The sequence below is a fragment of the Sphaerodactylus townsendi genome, linkage group LG01 (genome assembly GCF_021028975.2).
Source record: "Sphaerodactylus townsendi isolate TG3544 linkage group LG01, MPM_Stown_v2.3, whole genome shotgun sequence".
NCBI lineage: Eukaryota > Metazoa > Chordata > Lepidosauria > Squamata > Sphaerodactylidae > Sphaerodactylus > Sphaerodactylus townsendi.
In genome coordinates this window covers 38736981-38756931 of record NC_059425.1, presented here as the reverse complement: position 1 = coordinate 38756931, position 19951 = coordinate 38736981, and the positions used below count along the sequence as shown (strand labels likewise).

Sequence of the window (19951 nt, the reverse complement as noted above, 5' to 3'; positions counted from 1 at the left end):
CCAGAGTGCTTCAGGTGGAAGAGCAGGGGAAAAACCCAGTTCTCCACATTCGAGTCTGCTGCTCTTAACCACTACACCTCACTGTCTCTCAAGGATTTGCTTACCTTACCTTATTCTGTTCAAAAGAGTAAAAGAATGTGGATATCAATGGAAAGGGATGCTGGTTTCAGAGTTAAAATATATAAAATGGAGTGGAAAGATGGAAAGAGGTTGAGTGGAATAATGAGAAGTAATGAAAATACTTTTTAAAAACTGTACGGACATTTACTGACAGCCCAAACTCAGAGGAGATAAGATAGCAACAAGAGGTCCAAATGCAAAATGCAGACTAACAAAAAACATGGAATAGATAAAAGTTTCTGAAGAATTCACAAGCTTTGAGTGGCAACCCTAAGAGCAGCCCTCTGCATTCCATGTAATGTTCACCTGGAATACTGATGGCATTAGGCAGTGTGTTGCACCAGCCAATCAAAGAAGCTGAAAAGAGAAACGATCAGATGTAAGGATCACCATACCCTTGAATTTCTCCAAGGTCTCTTCATTCCGTAAAATTCCTCTTGGGCAGTTTGCTGCAAATATTGCCGCAGAGTCATACTTTCCACGGGCGAATAACTCATTGAATCTAGAGAAATTAAAGAACATGCAATGGATCAATACAGGAGCAACTGAATTCTTGGCAAGGGGACTGCATTAGGTAAGGGGACTTGCAGCCTGAGAGAGCAGCCAGATTGCAGAGGAGGGGATGCCGATACAGGAAGACGTTCTTCTTCAAGCTCCTGACTCGCAGCTATCTTCATTCGGCTGGCTGCAGTAGGAAGCAAATCATACCTTCCTGAGGTGTCTCAGTCAGCATGTGGGAACTGTGATGAAGTAGCAGAGGAATGAGAAGGTGAGCTTTGCCCCTCTGTGCAGGCCTCCCCATTTAACTTCTAGAATAGATGCATCACAGAGACCAGATCAACATCCTGTGCTGTTTAAGAGAACATTTGGGGCAAGCTGAAAACACACTGGACACAGTGTGTAACACACTTCCCTCTGTGATACACCTCTGAAGATGCCAGCCACAGATGCAGCCGAAACATTGGGAACAAGATCTACCAGACCACGGCCACACAGCCCGGAAAACCCACCACAACGAGTTGAAAACTGTTTCGGGTTAAAGCAGTGTTTTGCAGCTAAAGTTATTAATACCAGGTATATTCTAGAAGTACAATCTCGCTGGCTATATCAATTGTTATGTTTTCTTTTTAAATACTGTATACAATAAATGTTTAACTGTACCGGATTAAATGGACAACTCACTTAACAGGGTGGAGACTAGCGTAGGTGATAGATTATAAACTCAGTAAAAACTTCTGTTATCCTTATATTTAGTTAACCAAACAGAGCCAAATTCCCCCCCTTGGATACTTGATTGACAATGCCCCACTGTGTTACAATGCTTTATTGTTTTGTTTTTATGTTGTTGCCTCTCTTGGGTGCCAACTGTGTTGGGAAAAAGGCAGGTCTTGATATATTTTAAATAAATAAATGGAGTGTCTAATACAGAGGTTGCGGGGGAGGGGGGGGGGAGTCAGCATGGTATGGCCTGGTCTCATCAGATGTTGGAAGCTAAGCAGAGTCAGTACTTGGGAAGGGAGACCACCAAGGAAGACCCTGCAGAGAAAGGCACTGGCAAACCATCTCTGCTTCTCACTTTCCTTGAAGGCACCTTGCTGGGGTCATCATAAGTCAGCTGTAACGTGGTGGCACTTTACACACAGAGAGAGCGAGAGAGAAGAAAAGGGGAAATGAGGGTGCACAACCCAGAGGGCTCTCTGGCCACCTGCTCACTTTACCTTTCAACATATTCAATCATGTCTGCTGCCTCCTTGGCTTGGGTGGGATCATGTTCAAATAGGCCCGAGCTGCTGGAGGTAATTGAACCTGAAAGATCCATCAATTAGAAAACAAAATTGACATTAATGCTACCAAAACTAGGAACCATGGAAAGCTAGAAATTTAGACGGGACATCCACCAAAAAAATCTGGCAATGGCAGTTTGCTAAGAGTGCTGAGAACTCTGTTAGAACACACAGGGCAGAACTATAGCTCCCAGAGTCCTCTGGGGAAAGACAAGAACCCTAATAGTTCTTGATAATTAATTTTGCTTCTTCTTTTTTTAAAGCAGGGGTCCTGCTCTGCCAGAATACCAGCATGGTGTGGTGGTTAAGAGCAGGTGGACTCTAATCTGGAGAACTGGGTTTGATTCCCCACTCCTCCATCTGAGCGGCCTACTCTTATCTGGTGAACCAGATTTGTTTCCACATGCCTATATTCTTGCTGGGTGACCTTGGGCTAGTCAAAGTTCATTCAGAACTCTCTCAGCCCCTCCTACCTTACAAGGAGCGGAAGGAAAAAGAGTTTGTAAGTTTGGGTGCTGTGTGGTTTCCGGGCTGTATGGCCGTGTTCTAGCAGCATTCTCTCCTGACGTTTCGCCTGCATCTGTGGCTGGCATCTTCAGAGGATCCTCTGAAGATGCCAGCCACAAATCCCAAGCCTTAACGATCAGAATACTGATCTAATCTGAAGCCTTCATGTCCGACAAGTGAAAGCCTTCAACAATAGTTTGTAAGTTTCTTTGAGACTCCTTACAGAAGAGAAAGGGGAATATAAATGCAAACTCTTCTTCTTCTCTACTCTGTATAGCTGTACTAGGCTACATGAGTGAGCACCAGAGGCAAGGCTTCTTCTACCAGAGGCAAGGCTTCTTCTACAAGCTCTGGAACTCCTTCCCCACTGACATTTGTCTGATGCTAAAAATACAGATTCTTAGGTGCCAAGTAAAGATGCTTTTATTCTTTCAAGCCTTTTTTCTTCTGAAGTTTTTGCTGCATCTTTTATCTTAATATTTTATTATTTTTCTGTTTTTGCAATTCTTACTGCAACAAGTCAGATACTTATATGCAGAGGCTGGCCATAAATATTTTAAATCAATAAATACATCAACATATAATCTACTGTGCACCAAGCAACACTGCCCCTGCCCAAGGGGGTCATGATCTCTATACACTGGAAGATAGGAATGATACCAAATTATGTAGGGTGGTGAGAACCACAAAGGGTTGCGAAGAGTTCCAAGCGGACCTTGATGAATTAGGTGAGTGGGCTAAGAAATGGCAAATGCAGTTCAATGTAGCAAAATGTTAAGAGTGATGATGCACATGGGGCAAAAAATCCAAACTTCACATACACTACAGGGGTCAGTGCTATCAGTCACAGACCAGGAAAAGGATTTGGGTGTCTTAGTTGATAGTTCCATGGGAATGTCAACTCAATGCATGGCAGCTGTGAAAAAGGCAAACTCGATGCTGGGGATAATTAGGAAAGGAGTTGATAATAAAACTGCAAGAGTTATGTACCTTATACTATAAAACGGTGAGATGCGACCCATGGAATTATATGTTCAGTTCTGAGGTAAGCCCACATCTCAAAAAGGATATTGAAGAGATAGAAAAAGTGAAGAGAAGGGCAACAAGGATGATTGAGGGATTGGAGCACCTTCCTTATGAGGAATGGCTGCAGCATTTGGGACTCTTTAGTTTGGAGAGGAGACGTCTGAGGGGGGATATGATTAATGTCTATAAAATTATGAATGGGATAGAAAATGTGGACAGAGAGAAATGTTTCTCTCTCACAATACTAGAACAAAGGGGCATACATTGAAAATGCTGGGGGGTGAGAATTAGGACTAATAAAAGGAAACATTTCTTCACACAACGCGTGATTGGTGTTTGGAATATGCTGCCACAGGAGGTGGTGATGGCCACTAACCTGGATAGCTTTAAAAAGGGCTTGGACAGATTTATGGAGAAGTCGATTTATGGCTACCAATCTTGATCCTCCTTGATCTGAGATTGCAAATGCCTTAGCAGACCGAGTTAACAGAAGACATGAGAGGCCATTGCTTTCACATCCTGCATGTGAGCTCCCAAAGTCATCTGGTGGGCAGTGGGCCACTGCGAGTAGCAGAGTGGTGGACTAGATGGACTCTGGTCTGATCCAGCAGGCTCTTTCTTATGTTCTTAATTGAGGGACTTGCAAAGAATTAATGGAAATGGATTGTGGAGTCAGTTGTCAACAGATAAGTAGCATACATGAAGTTACAGTGGTTTAACAAAAGGCTTCTTTTAAAAATATGAGCTGAGGAAGAATCTAAAAGACAGGGAATTGTTGAGGAATAATGAGGAAGATGCCCCAGGCAGAGATTACTGAGATGTACATTTTAAAAAACAATGTTAATGACAATTAATGAGATGGGATAGAACAGAGGGGTTGAATAAGGCAATAAAGGAAAGGGAGGAAACAAATTCATATGCACATTTTTTGTAGCTGCTCGTCTGTTGGGGGGGGGAATTGCTGTGGAATGGTGACATTCTAAACAAACTTTTACCATGTACAGCTGCTTGTTGATGTACTCTTATCTGAACAATCATTTGCTTCAAACTTTCAAGACTCTTGTCTGTGTACTCCCACGAATTTACTGCATTCACAAACTGCAGTTTTCGGTAATAGCTAGGGGGGAAAAAGGTCAGTTATGCACAAGGTGTTTGCTGTGCAGAGCCATAGCGAGGGGGAACTGTGCCCGGGGCACGTGTGTGCCCTTTGCCCCTGCCATGCCCCCGCTGCCCCCTGCCCCAGAACACCCTGGAATGCCCCACCCCCGCCACAGCCCTACACAGGAGAGCACCCGGGGCAGGGTGCCCCCACGTCCCCTGGAGTGGCTTCACCACTACTGCCTAGCATAATAGGCCGAATAGCACATTACATGCAAGATTTCTTATATGGTCGTATTTCCTCAAGCTCCAATTTCACTTTCCAGTCTCTCCTTGGCAAGCGAGACCACTTCTAGCATGATTTTAATTTGCATCACTGCCAGAATGGGAGAGATCTGTCAGTCAGCACAGCTCTGCTGTGGATATCTTCCCTCTGCCCATAGTCAGCCTTCCCACTCCCTCGCACTGTGATCCATGCCTTCCCCCTCCCCACCCCTTTCAAGTCACAGAAAAGAAGCTCACCCACATGGGCTTAGCCAAAACACACCAACCTCTAATTCTCATATTGGTATATTGAGATATTGATATAATAATAACTGAGAGTGTTCGAAATATAGGAAGCTCTCAGCTAGGCTGCAGGAGGCAACAAGTGTGTGTATGTGTGGGGAGGGAAGGGAAGGAGAGTGAACATCGGCTGGGACTTTCCCTTCTTGAGCATCCTGTGGTCCAGGGGTGCTTGCACTCCTCTTTTAATTTGGGAAATTATTTTTTTGGAACAGTAATACCATGTCAGGTACACCCCTGAAAGGAGCTAAGCCAGCAATCTTGAGGCTGCAATGAGGATCTATGCCTTTAAAGATTAGTTGAGTACAGGAATTTAGGGAAACAGGCCCAGGATAGTTCTTTGCAAGAAAGAAGCTCTGTGGTAGGAGTGAGAGTGCCTACTTGCATGTAATCAGAGGAAATGCAAAGGACAGTCCACTAAAGTTGGCCTACTGTTACAAAGCAGCACCTGAGGGAAACCCTGGGGTGCCACATACCCAACACCGAGGGTTAACTCCCTGCACTCCTCTGAGCTTCCTGCTGTTCCCCACCTGCAGCCTCACAAAAAACCCCAACAAACCTTTTCCTCTGAGCAGCACCAGAGGCAACACACTGGGGACAAGAACAAAGCCACAGGGATCCCTGTCCTCCCAGTGCATTGCTGGCCAAGCACTGCTCAGATGGAGGAGAACTAGCGTGGAGACAGCAGCAGGAAGGAAGTTCAGCTGAGAATCTAGACAAATATACCTCTATGTGTGAACCAGATTGAATGGTGCCTGGGTCAAATGACCCCCCTCTACCACCTAGATACACCCCTCTGACTACTAAGCCCACTGCAAAGAGAAAGGAGTTCAAAGTACAGCGTTCAGGCACTAATGGATCAGAGGCTGAGGCAGAATGTGGCTGACTCTCATCAGACTGTTCACAAGACTTGCCATGAAATCGCCTTAAAAGTGCTTATACAAATCCAAGTCCACTGATGCTTGAGAGGTGTAGTTCTGTTTAGGATTGTGGCATAGGCCTCCCTAATTTCCTTGATCCTGAACATTTTGTTCCTGGCTAACTCTTTTGCCCCCTCAGCTTCAGTCTTCAAACCTTAAGCAAACCTTCCAACTGAACTTCTCTGCCCTGATTCATCACATGATTTACAATTTATTACCTCATGATCGAATTCCCTTTATCCCTATGTGTTCTGAGTAGATTTGCAAGTACCATACAGAGATATTCATTGTACTGATTCAATGGTTTTGTGAGAAGGGTCATTTTTCAAAGAAACTATACCGAGGAATTGATCCTAGATTCCATAGGACAGTTGGTGATTAATCAAACAAATGTATTAATAAATTCATATTATTTGAATATATATGGGTGGAGCCAAACTACATTTTCTGTAAAATTACTGCCTGGAATTAGCACTTTTAAAACATCCCACAATTTGGGGTTTCAAGTACTACTACCCAATAAGCAATTTCATGAGTAATATGTATTGTTCCAACATGTCCTGAGATGGGACAGACTAGGGGACTTAATCCTTATAGGCATGGGTTCTAAACTTATGGAGGCCCCTTCCCATTTAGATCCCAAGGAGATATGCATGTTCTGGAGGTGAGACAACCAGTTGCTGAGGGGTTTCATCCATGAGTGGCTTCAGCCCAGAGGTGCTTTCCCTAAGTTAGACTTCACAGGATTCTCTAGCTAATTTGAAGTACCAAAAGATTGAGGAACATAAGAACTTCAGGCACCATTAAGTCTTGGCTTCTATTGTAAGCACAGAGCACTGGATCAGTATGGCAATTCAAGTTATTCAGTAGCAAGGGCAGGTGATATGATATCCCACCGAGCCCACCTTAAGGAAAGGCAAACATATGTTGCAAATAGAACCACTGCTCTGTGCCCCTCAACTCCCCATTCTCTGCCTCAAGCATGACCTCTACATGGTTCAGGGGCATGATGCAGCTGCTCTTCAATAACAGCAATACATGTGCTGCAGGGGAGATATTTTGTCAACATAATGCATCCCAACCTAGCTAGCTCTAGCATCAGGCTTTTCCAGATGAGCAAGGGTGCTTAGCAAAGGGCATCCATGTTGAAGGAATCTTTATAGTTGAAGCCTGTCAAGGAAGGAAGAACAAAAAAAACTTTCCACAAGACTGCCATCAGCACACCAACCTATTCAGGGGAATTCAAGCTTGAAAGGCCTACTGTAGTTAAAATAAAATCAAAGTTGTGTGGTAGCTTTAATGATCCAAAGCTTACGTAATCCTGGAATCCTGCCACTTCTTAAAGGGAAGAAATTGGCCAAGCATTACTGGTGCTGAAGAAGACACACTCACATACTCAGTCAACTCTGTGACCCAGAGTTTGCAGATTATTAGACTAGGATCTTGGAGAAGCAGAGTTTGAATCTCCACTCTCCCACAGAAGTTTCTGGAGTAGCTTACTTGGGTCTGTATCACCCCGCCCTCATATCTAACCTACCTCTGACCAAGGTTGTTGTGCTAGGGGATAAAAAAGGGCCAGAATGTTGAAAGACCCTTTGGCTCCACATTTTGAGGGAGAGAAGGGTGGGGGGGCAGAAGAGAGAAAAGCTTATTGCAGACAGCAGGTGAGAATGTAGAAAGAAAGGAAGGGAGGGAGAGAAGGGTTGGCACTGGCGGATGATTATCTTGGGAAGAGTTTGCCTTGCTGCTCCCCATATCCTCATCCCAAGCGCTTCCTCTCAAAACAACAGTTTTAAAGAGATTGGCAGTTGAAACCCACAGTTCTTAGGTTAGCAACGTGCACCACACCACAGCCAAGGGGAACTATCCCCAAGCCACGATCCTAGCCATACAAGGATGTCCTAAATCGAGGTAGTGGCAGGTTGAACCTATGACCTGCAGCGTGTCATCACCCCGGCTTTGCAGTAAGCCATTTTCGATGACACACTGCCGCATGCGGCCACATACAGAGAAGTATGTGGCCGCATGCCAAGAAGAATGTTTAATCCTCTGTTCCTGCACAGCCAGGTGCAGTAGCCGAGGATATAACATTAGCTGTAGTGTAGGGTAGACACTCTGTGCTGGAGGTCTGTAGGCCAAAACAACAGAACTCTGGCACAGGCGTCTAGTTCTGCAGAGGACTTCAGTTGAGCCTTTAGGGGGGGGATCTTTGACCTCACTTCTGGCTGGCAGAGGCAGGGCAGTGGAATGCCGCTTAGAGGACACACATCTCGGGGCCCTAGTCGCCATTTATCAGCAACCAGCCACAGCAACCATCATCCAATCTGCTGTTCTGGGGTGTCATAGTGGTTTCTAATTGACTATCATTACTAGAGATAGAGTGAGGGGAGGCTGGGAGAGGCAAGGGCCTGTGCTATGGGTGCCAGTTTCCCACCACTTGAAATAATGGCAGCTTCATCTTAATTTACATAGGAACTCCATCTTGCAGTATAGTGCAGACTCCATTTCCACCACTATTATGTTGCATCCTTATTAACCCTATTTCTGCTTATGCTACCCCTTTCCTAAAAGATATGCCATCTTGCTTGTTAGTTAGGCTAGTTAACCCTTCAGTACCTGCAGGACTAACAGGCTATCTCAATTCCTATCTTCCATCACTGCTCCCCAGGTGGAGGAGCCAAAATAAAAAACCAAAGGTTAGAGTAAAAGGGAAGTGGTAGCAGCAGTAGCTGACCCTTTCAAAGAGACATGGACTAGGATGTATGGCGTACTATAGAAAAAATGGCGAGATCGACAGACCTATATACTGAAGCGGCAGTAAGCAGAACATGGAACATAAATAGACATTTTGAAACTAATCTGTTCCAGCTCTTGAAAAGAAGTGAGGATGAAGCAGAGGAATACATTTCCAGGCAATACACACTTTTATAGGATCAATCTAATTCCATCCTTAAATTTGTAAAAGCTCTACAAAGCTTTGCTTGGGCTTGAGGTATACAAAATACCAATCCTTAAATTTGAAGGTTATGTAGTAATGAAATTCAGCAACAAAAAAGTCACTAATAGGCAGGTTGGATTAAAGGAATTCCCCCCCCTCCCCTAAACTTATCTTGGTTCATGGCACTACGCACTTAAAGTTAAATAATACTCAAAATAACAACAAAAGAAACCAACTAACAGATGAACAAAGAAGTCACTTCAGCGGGTAAGAAGTTAAATGAGTGGTTTGGTTTATTAAATACAGGTATATATGGCTACAAGTACACATTTTGTTATTTAAACTATAAATATTGTGAAATTATGGTTTTTTTTCTCAAAGTGAGCCTGCCACCCGAAGTTATGCTTGGTTTTGTTGGCCGAATTTTAACTACACAAAGAAACAAAAGGTTGCCCATCACTGTTCTAAAGTGGAATCCCTCCATAGCACAGAGGTATACTGCAAAATACAATTTGTTGGAAGACAAAGAAGCAGAATAGCTGTTGACTTCTGCTGCGTTGTGAAACTCTCCTCTGCAGGCATCTGGTTGGGTACCGTTAAGAAACAGGAAGATGGAGTGGCTGGTCCTTATCTAAACTCAGACAAAATAAATTTTCCATTTTGAATTACTTACCTGGTAAGGCCTTAGAAGGGTCAAATTTTCTACATGGAGGTGGAGCTTCAGTTGCAGGTGGTGTTCTAAATATTCTTATTTTCTGTATCAAGTTTTCAATTCTTTCAGAATTTCTCTGAGTTCTCTTTATCCTAAAAAAGAAGTTATTTATAGAATTGCTTCAGGATAATTCTGCCTCATTCATACAGACAGGTGCCTCAGGAGACTGGCTTTTGAAGTAGGGGATTTGTGAGGAGCTTTGATATATTTGATTCTTGCAGTTGTTCTTATTTTAAGACAACGAAATGGTTTTCATACCCTTTAAATGGTTTTCTCTACCTTTAAGGAGTTTCAAAGTGGCTTTCAATCGCCTTCTCTTCCTGTCCCCACAACAGACACCTTGGGAGGTAGGTGGGTCCGAGAGAATTCTGAGACAACTGTGACTAGCCCAAGGTCACCCAGCAGGGTTCATATGGAGGAGTGGGGAATCAAACACAGTTCTCCAAAATGGAGTGTGATGCTCTTAACCAGAACACTATGCTGTTTCTTAACCTTGCACTTCTTGTGCAGATTATTTAGCTTTGAATCTTTCACTGGGGATTTGGAATTAAAATGTTGAGTGAGAAAAAGCTTTAATGGACAAGTCCTTCATTCAAAGGAACAGGGTTGGTAGGGTAGTTTCTTACCTCTCTACCTACAGGAAGAGTAGTTTGTTATCTCTCTACCTAGCCCAGGATGTGATGGTAAAAAATGTAGCTTAAGTGTGGGGGGAGGGAAATAAAAATTTCCAGCAACAAAGAAAGCATCCATGTTTGTTCTTTTTTCTTTTCCTGTTAATTCATTTTATAGGGAAAGCTGCAGTTCACAATGATTCTCTTGAAGGGAGGCAGTCCAGCCAGACTCTAAGCTTTGCATACATCCACGAATCATCCTGTGCTTTTAAAACACTAATGCTCCCCTGAACGGGAGAAACCTTCATTTACAAGCATATTTTGTTGCCCTCTATTGTTTTATGCTCCTGGCACTGCAGTTTTTATGAGCTGGAGTTTTTATTGCTACTATTCTAATCATTAATGTAATTTATAAATTGTAGAAAGAAATTGGAGAGCCAGTGTGATGTAGTGCTTAAGGGTGTTGCGTCGGACAGGTTTTGGGGAGACCCAGATTCAAATCCCCACTTGTGCCACAGAAGTTCACTGGCTGACTCTGGGCCAGCCACACTCTCACAGCACACCTACCTCACCTATTTGGGGATAAAATGGATTTCTTATATGGTCAGATTTCCTCAAGCTCCACTTCTACTTCTTAGTCTCTCCCTATGTTTAGACCCACTTTGTGCATGGATTCTTAATTTGTACTACTGCCAGAATGGGAGAGATCTGTCAGTCAGCACAGCTCTGCTGTGGATATCTTCCCTCTGCCCATAGTCAGCCTTCCCACTCCCTCGCACTGTGATCCATGCCTTCCCCCTCCCCACCCCTTTCAAGTCACAGAAAAGAAGCTCACCCACATGGGCTTAGCCAAAACACACCAACCTCTAATTCTCATATTGGTATATTGAGATATTGATATAATAATAACTGAGAGTGTTCCAAAATAACAAGGCTCTCCTTCAGCAGCGGCTGCAGAAGCAGCAAGTGTGTGTATGTGTGTGGAGGGGAAGGGAAAGGAGAGTGAACATCAGCTCTAGGACTTTCCCCTTCTTGAGCATCCTGTGGTCCAGGGAATTGCTTTGCCTCTTTAATTTGGGGGGGAAATTATTTTTGGAACAGTAATACCAACGTAAGTGCACCTGAAAGGGCTAAGCCAGCAATCTTGAGAGCTGCAATGAGATCTATGCCTTTAAGGATTAGTTGATGCAAGGAATTTAGGGAAACAGGCCCAGGATAGTTCTTTGCAGAAAAGCTCTGTGGTAGGAGTGAGTGCCTACTTGCATGTAATCAGAGAAATGCAAGGACAGTCCACTAAAAGCAGTGGCCTACTGTTACAAAACAGCACCTGAGGAAAACCCTGGGTGCCACACCCAACACCCGGGTTAACTCCCTGCACTCCTCTGAGCTTCCTGCTGAACTCCCCCCCCCCCACCTGCCGCCCTCACAAAAAACCCCAACAAACCTTTTCCTCTGAGCAGCACCAGAGGCAACACACTGGGGACAAGAACAAAGCCAGGGATCCCTGTCTCCAGTGTGTTGCTGGCCAGCACTGCTCAGATGGAGGAAAAGGGGGGGGATTGAGGGGGAGGCAGCGGCGGGGCAGGGGAAGTTCGGCTGAGATCTGGGCCAAAATATGCCTCTATGTGAACCAGGTGAATGGTGCCTGGGTCAAATGACCCCTCTGCCACCTAGATACACCTCTGACTACAAGCCCACTGCAAAGAGAAGAGTTCAAAGTAAGCGTTCAATGCATAATGGATCAGAGAGGCTGGGCGAATGTGGCTGACTCATCAGACTGTTCACAAGACTTGCCATGAAATCCTTAAAGTCTTATACCATTCCAAGTCCACTGATGGCAAGGGTGTAGTTCTGTTTAGGATTGTGGCATAGGCCTCCCTAATTTCCTTGATCCTGAACATTTTGTTCTATTTCTTTTTGCCCCCTCCAAACTTCAGTCTTCAAACCTTAAGCAAACCTTCCAACTGAACTTCTCTGCCCTGATTCATCACATGATTTACAATTTATTACCTCATGATCAATTCATATCCTATGTTCTGGTAGATTTGCAAGTCTTTCCCATACAGAGATATTCATTGTCTGAATCAATGGTTTTGTGAAAAGAGATCATTTTTTCAAAACTATACCAGGAATTCTAGATTCCATAGGACAGTTGGTGATTAATCAAACAAATGTATTAATAAATTCATATTATTTGAATATATATGGGTGGGAATAGCTACCATTTCTGTAAAATCTTACTGCCTGAATTAACTTTTAAAACATCCCCTGCAATTTGGGGTTTCTAGTACTGCTACCCAATAAGCAATTTCATAGTAATGTATTGTTCAACATCATCCTGAATGGGACAGACTGGGGACTTAATCCTTATAGGCATGAGTTCTAAACTTATGGGCCCTTCCCATTGAATAAAAGAGACCATGTTCTGGGTGAGACAACCAGTTGCTGAGGGTTTCATCCATAGTGGCTTGGCCCAGGGTCTTTCCCTAGTTGGGCTTCACAGGATTCTCTAACTTGAAGTACCAAAGATTGAACACAGAACTTCAGGCACCATTAAGTCTTGGCTTCTATTGTAAGCACAGAGCACTGGATCAGTATGGCAATTCAAGTTATTCAGTAGCAAGGGCAGGTGATATGATATCCCACCGAGCCCACCTTAAGGAAAGGCAAACATATGTTGCAAATAGAACCACTATACCAATGCCTCAGCTCCCCATTCTCTGCCTCCAACGTATCTCGCCGGTTCAGGGCATGATGCAGCTGCTCTTCAATAACAGCCATGTTCTCCACGGGGAGATATTTTGTCAACATGTCATCCTTCAGCTCTAGCATCCGCTTTTCCAGATGAGCAAGGTGCTTAGCAAGGGCATCCATGTTGAAGGAATCTTTATGGTTGAGGCCTGTCAAGGAAGGAAGAACAAAACTTTCCACAAGACTGCCATCAGCACACCAACTATTCAGAGAATTCAAGCTTGAGAGCCTACTGTAGTTAAAATAAAATCAAAGTTGTGGTAGCTTTAATGATCAAAACTTAAAGTAATCCTGCGATCCTGCCACTTCTTAAAGGGAAAAGGCCAAGCGTATCACAGTGCTGAAAGACACACTCACATACTCAGTCAACTCTGTGACAGAGTTGCAGATTGTTAGACTAGGATCTTGGAGAAGCAGGTTTGAATCTCCACTCTCCCACAGAAGTTTCTGGGTAACCTTGGGTCTGTCACCCACTCTCATCTAACCTACCTCTGACAAGGTTGTTGTGAGGATAAAAAAGGGCAGAATGTTGAAAGACCCTTTGGCTCCACATTTGAGGAGAAAGGTGGGGGCAGAAAGAGAGAAAAGCATTGCAGACAGCAGGTGAGAATGTAGAAGAAAGGAAGGAGGGAAGAAGGGTTGACACCAGCAGATTATCTTGGGAAAGGTTTGCCTTGCTACTCCCCATACCTATCCTCATCCCCAGCGCTTCCTCAAAACAGTTTGCTAAAGAGATTGTAGTTGAAACCCACAGTTCTTAGGACAACAATGCACCACACCACAGCCAAAGGGGAACTATCCCCAAGCCACAGTCTAGCCATACAAGGATCATCCTAAATCAGTGATGGCGAACCTATGACACGCGTGTCAGCACTGACACACGTAGCCATTTTCGATGACACACTGCCGCATGCGGCCACATACAGAGAAGTATGGGGCCGCATGCCAAGAAGAATGTTTAATCCTCTGTTCCTGCACAGCCAGGTGCAGTAGCCGAGGATATAACATTTGCTGTAGTGTAGGGTAGACACTCTGTGCTGGAGGTCTGTAGGCCAAAACAACAGAACTCTGGCACAGAGCGTCTAGTTCTGGGACTTCCGGTTAGGCCTTTAGGGGATCTTTGACCTCACTTCTGGCTGGCAGAGCAGGGAGCAGTGGAATACCGCAGGGGACACATCTCTGGGGGCCCTGTGATCGCCATTATCAGCAACCACATAACCACAGCAACCATCATCCAATCTGCTGTTCTGGGGTGTCGTGGATTTCTAATTGACTATCATTACTGAGATAAGTGAGGGGGAGGCTGGGAGAGGCAAGGGCCTGTGCTATGGGTGCAGTTTCCCACCATGAGAAATAATGGCAGCCATCTTAATTTACATAAGGAACTCCATCTTGCAGTATAGTGCAGACTCCATTTCACCACTATTACTGTTGTGCATCCTTATTAACCCCTATTTCTGCTTATTAACCCTGCCCTTTCCTAAAAGATATGCCATCTTATGGTCAGTTAGGCTAGTTAACCCCTAATTGCCTGCAGGGCTAACAGGCTATCTATAATTCTATCTTCTGTCACTGCTCCCCCGATGGAGAACCCAAAAAATAAAAAACCAAGGTTAAGTAAAGGAAGTGGTAGTAGCAGTAGCTGACCCTTTCAAGAGACATGGACTGAGATGTATGGCATTATAGAAAAAAATGGCAGATCATTTTGCGTTCTATATACTGAAACGGTAGTAAGCAGAACATGGAACATAAATAGACATTTTGAAACTAATCATTCCCAGCTCTTGAAAAAAAGTGAGGATGAAACGAAGGAATACATTTCCAGGCAGCTACACTTTTATAAGATCCAATCTAATTCCATCCTTAAATTTGTAAAAAGCTCTACAAGCGCTTGCTTGGGCTTGAAGTGTACAAAATACCAATCTTAAATTGAAGATTTAGCCAATGAAATTCAGCAACAAAAAAGTCACTAATAGGCAGGTTAGTTAAAGAATTCCCCCTCCCCCTCGCTTATCTTAGTTCATGGCACCCCACGCAAGTTAAATAATATCAAAACCAACAAAAGAAACCAACTAACAGATGAACAAAGAAGTCACTAAGCAGGTAAGTTAAATAATTAGTTTTTGGTTTATTAAATACAGTTATATATTACAATTATACATTTTTGTTATTTAAACTATAAATATTGTGAAATTATGGTTTTTTTCTCAAAGTGACACACCACCCAAGTTATGCTTGGTTTTTTGGCGAATTTTAACACACCAAGCTCAAAAGGTTGCCCATCACTGTTCTAAATGAATCCTCCATGTTTACAGAGAGTATGCTACAAAATACAATTTGTTGGAAGACAAAAGCAGGAGGCAGCTGTTGACTTCTGCTCGTTGTGAGCTCTCCTCTGCAGGCATCTGGTTGGGTACCGTTAAGAAACAGGAAGATGGAGTGGCTGGTCCTTATCTAAACTCAGACAAAATAAATTTTCCATTTTGAATTACTTACCTGGTAAGGCCTTAGAAGGGTCAAATTTTCTACATGGAGGTGGAGCTTCAGTTGCAGGTGGTGTTCTAAATATTCTTATTTTCTGTATTAAGTTTTCAATTCTTTCAGAATTTCTCTGAGTTCTCTTTATCCTAAAAAAGAAGTTATTTATAGAATTGCTTCAGGATAATTCTGCCTCATTCATACAGACAGGTGCCTCAGGAGACTGGCTTTTGAAGTAGGGGATTTGTGAGGAGCTTTGATATATTTGATTCTTGCAGTTGTTCTTATTTTAAGACAACGAAATGGTTTTCATACCCTTTAAATGGTTTTCTCTACCTTTAAGGAGTTTCAAAGTGGCTTTCAATCGCCTTCTCTTCCTGTCCCCACAACAGACACCTTGGGAGGTAGGTGGGTCCGAGAGAATTCTGAGACAACTGTGACTAGCCCAAGGTCACCCAGCAGGGTTCATATGGAGGAGTGGGGAATCAAACACAAAGCTCCTCCAAAAACAGTGGATGCTCTTAACCAGAACACTATGCTGTTTCTTAACCTTGCACTTCTTGTGCAGATTATTTAGCTTTGAATCTTTCACTGGGGATTTGGAATTAAAATGTTGAGTGAGAAAAAGCTTTAATGGACAAGTCCTTCATTCAAAGGAACAGGGTTGGTAGGGTAGTTTCTTACCTCTCTACCTACAGGAAGAGTAGTTTGTTATCTCTCTACCTATTGGAGATGTGGTAAAATGTAACTTAAGTGTTTCAGAGGGGGGAAATAAAAATTTCAGCAACAAGAAAGCATCCTATGTTTGTTTCTTTTTCTTTCCTGTTAATTCATTTGGGAAAGCTGCAGTTCACAGTTCTCTTGAAGAGCCAGTCCAGCCAGACTCTGAAACTGCATGCATCTTTCCACAGTCATCCTGTGCTTTTAAAACACTAATGCTCCCCTGAACGGGAGAAACCTTCATTTACAAGCATATTTTGTTGCCCTCTATTGTTTTATGCTCCTGGCACTGCAGTTTTTATGAGCTGGAGTTTTTATTGCTACTATTCTAATCATTAATGTAATTTATAAATTGTAGAAAGAAATTGGAGAGCCAGTGTGGATGCTGTAGGTGTTTAAGGGTGTTAAGCGTACGACAGGGCTTCCTTGTGGGAGACCTCAGATTCAAATCCCCACTTGTGCAAAGCACAGGAGTTCCACTGGCTGCCACTCTCAAATGTCACACTCTCACAGCACACCTACCTCACAACTGTTGAGGATAAAATGGAGGAGAGTAGAATGATAAAGGCTGCATTGGGTCACCATTGTGGAGAAAGGCAGGGCATACATGAACTGAATAAATAGTTTCAGTTCACTTCAAATGCCCTTTAAAGATCACTGACAAGTGGCTTTTGCCATTTCACAGTAAAATCCAAAACAATCCCAAAACAGGGGGATAGGAATACCCCATGCAGAGGCACCAAGACCCTCCCCGCCCCCCGATCAGATGGTGATTCCCTTGACTATAGTATGGAGGTCCTGGCCCCCACATCCTGCCGAGTAGAACCTCTAAGTTTGGATGACGCTAAACCCCGATCTGTGCCTCGGCAGCAAAAGCCCTTGCCTGGTGCCCTTCCCACACAGGTTAGCCAGATCAATCTCCTGGGCGACAGCCAAATGAATGTGGATGCTAGCCATGATCATGGCCAATAACATGCTTCCACAGTGATACTAGTCACCCCAGCATTCTGGCCACCCCATCCCTTTCTTGGCAGTTCATCAACATCTGCAAAGGTTGAGGGGCCACTGGGATGAGGAGGACCCTGGCCAGTGGGAACCAGCTCTTGGCAGTCATTCCTTCTGGTGACTCTTGGCACCGGAGTGCAGTTGCTGTGGTGCCCGTAACACCTCCTGGGCGAGGGAGTGTTGTAGGCTTGCCCAAGGATCTGTCCTGATGTCGGGCTATGCCACTGCCTATATCCCCATTTTGTCCAGCTGCCCAGAGGTTCAAGTCGCCATCTTGTTCACCCTGCTGGCAGCCCTGTGAGGGGTCATGGTCTTGCCAGGGCCCCCTACTGGTGACAGGCTCCTCCCTGACCAGCCACCACCTCTCACCCCCACTGGGTGAGCTGGGGTCCTTGATGCCTGACCGCAGATTACTTCCTATCAGAAAGGAACCTTCTAGTTGGTGGGGTCATTCACAATCCTCATGGGGTTGCCTGGTGCTCCCTGGACAACCGAGGAATGGATGCCGTGTGCACTCTCAAATAGCCTGCCACCTGCCAGGACCTTCGCTATTCCCCCACTGGCCCAGCCCCTGCCAGCTCCAGCTTGCCCTAGCTCCCGGTCATCCTGTAACTGCCCTGTTCCATCTGTGTAGCCATGACTTGGTACTTCTTTCCCGCTGCTTCACTGGGGCACCCTCCCCTGAAATGAGGTGACACAGTGGTTACAGGGACAGGAATTGGGCTGAAGGGGCCAGGCCCCCCAACACAGGGAGGGGCACCTGGTTGTGGCAGTCATGTATTCCTGGTCTCAGCCTCCCCCACCCACCAATGTAATCTGACCTTGTAAGCCTTCCCCCACCCATGCTCCTGGGCCCCCTTCAATTGATTTATAAGGGCAACCACTTGCCCCTCTAGCTGTGCCCAGACTCTTGCAGCTGACTATCAGTCAACCTTGGGTGCAGCCAGACAAGGGCAAAATGGGAGCATGCCCATGGGGGTAGCATCTCACTTGTCTGTTACCTTTCTGGATGCTGGTCCCCAGCTGCTCAGCTGCAAGTCTTTCTATATGAGGTTCTTCTATAAAGTCTTTCTATAAGGCAAGCCTTTCTATAGTTAAAAACAAAAGATAAGGTCCCTTACGTCTCTTCCAGTTCTGTAATTCTCTTCTTGTAATACATGAGAGTTGTAGGTTCACATGCTAACACTTTTAATCTTCCACGAAGACAGAATGCAGTTCTCTGGCCTTTCTTTAATGCTTCTACAAAGGCATCGTATTCCTGCTTGATTGTAGTCAGGATGTTCTTATATGCCTTGACATGCTCAATTATCTGGGTTAACAATAGGGAGACTGGACATTTGCCATTGCTGATTTATAACAATTTCACAAACAAAATAAGCAAACATTCCTTTCCAAAATCTCTGCGCAGAGGATAAAACCTTGATGGGCAAGCCAAAACCTCACCTCTCCAAGGGCCCAATAGAATAACCCCATGCATATTTAGTCAGAAGTAAATCCTATTATGATAAATGCATGTTGGCCAATCATATGCATGTTTACTCAGAAGTAAAGCTTATTGTTCATTGGGACATACTTCTAAGTAATTATGCCTAGGACTGCTGCCTTCCACTAGTCCTCTGATTGCACTGAGACTTCATGCATGTTTACTCATTCATTTTCTTTTTCTAAGCAACAGAATTTCTTATTTTAAATTTTACGAATTGGTTGGAACTAGACAAAATTTTCCAGTGGCAGAATGACATTTTCCTGCTTCCCCCTCCCACTGCAGCCCACTACTTACCTCTGAGAAATACTGTTCCTGAGGAATGACTTAAGAAGCACTGTTGCTTAAAAAAAGAAAATGAATGAGTAAACATGCATGAAGTCTCAGAGCAATTAGAGGCAGCGGGAAGGTGGAAACAGTCAATTTACTCTGGATCCAACCCCAGATACAAAGAACACATTCAAATCAATGCACTTTGCCAGACTACCTACGTACTATTGATGATTTTAATTGCCAGCATAGATGGGGCTCTAAGTTGCTGGTATAACCCAAAAGATTTGCACCTACCTACCTACCTACCTACCTACCTACCTACCTACCTACCTACCTACCTACCTACCTACCTACCTACCTACCTACCTACCTACCTACCTACCTACCTACCTACCTACCTACCTACCTACCTACCTACCTACCTACCTACCTACCTACCTACCTACCTGGGAACAGGTTGTACATAGGGTTCCCAGCTCTGGATTGGGAAATAACTGGAGATTTGGGGGGGGGGGTGGAGCCTGGGGAAGGCAGGGTTTTGGAAGATAGAGTCCACCTTCCAAAGCAGCCATTTTTTTCCAGGTAAACTGATCTCTGTTGTTGCCTGGAATAGTTTGTTCGCAAAACTGGTTGCTGACCAAACAATGAACACAGTACAGGCTAGTGCCTGGGGTACAGGCTAGTGTACCCCAGGTGTGCCACAGAAAGATGTTTGCAGTAGTAACACTTTTTCCCAGTGAAATGAGTAAAGTCTCAGTATGAAAATCATTCTCAGACATTTTCTGAGTGGGAAACAGCTGCATTCAAAGGTGCTCACAGAACATGTTTGAAGTCATTTCTTCTCCTCTTCATGTCAGATGTTTAGGGACTAGGCTGTGTTTACTCAATCTAAGGCCCTTTCCGCACGGCAACGATGCGGGGGTGCATCGGCATAAACAATGCTGACACCACCACCCCCCGG

At 44.3% G+C, this 19951-nt stretch overlaps 1 protein-coding gene across 7 annotated transcripts in view; it reads right to left on the bottom strand.

Moving 5' to 3' along the window:
- The window catches only part of CLHC1 (clathrin heavy chain linker domain containing 1), a 32951-nt gene that overhangs the window by 8470 nt on the left and 4530 nt on the right, over positions 1–19951 (bottom strand). For 6 of the 7 annotated variants that reach the window (XM_048518420.1, XM_048518456.1, XM_048518439.1 and 3 more), the window contains exons 3-8: positions 18356–18543; positions 15528–15658; positions 12979–13180; positions 4433–4554; positions 1839–1926; positions 516–622 (exon numbers count right to left, since the gene is read on the bottom strand). In XM_048518420.1, coding sequence (XP_048374377.1) covers positions 516–622; positions 1839–1926; positions 4433–4554; positions 12979–13180; positions 15528–15658; positions 18356–18543 — 838 coding nt within the window. The remainder of the gene's footprint in view (positions 1–515; positions 623–1838; positions 1927–4432; positions 4555–12978; positions 13181–15527; positions 15659–18355; positions 18544–19951) is intronic. The other variant, XM_048518466.1, reaches the window with a different exon arrangement.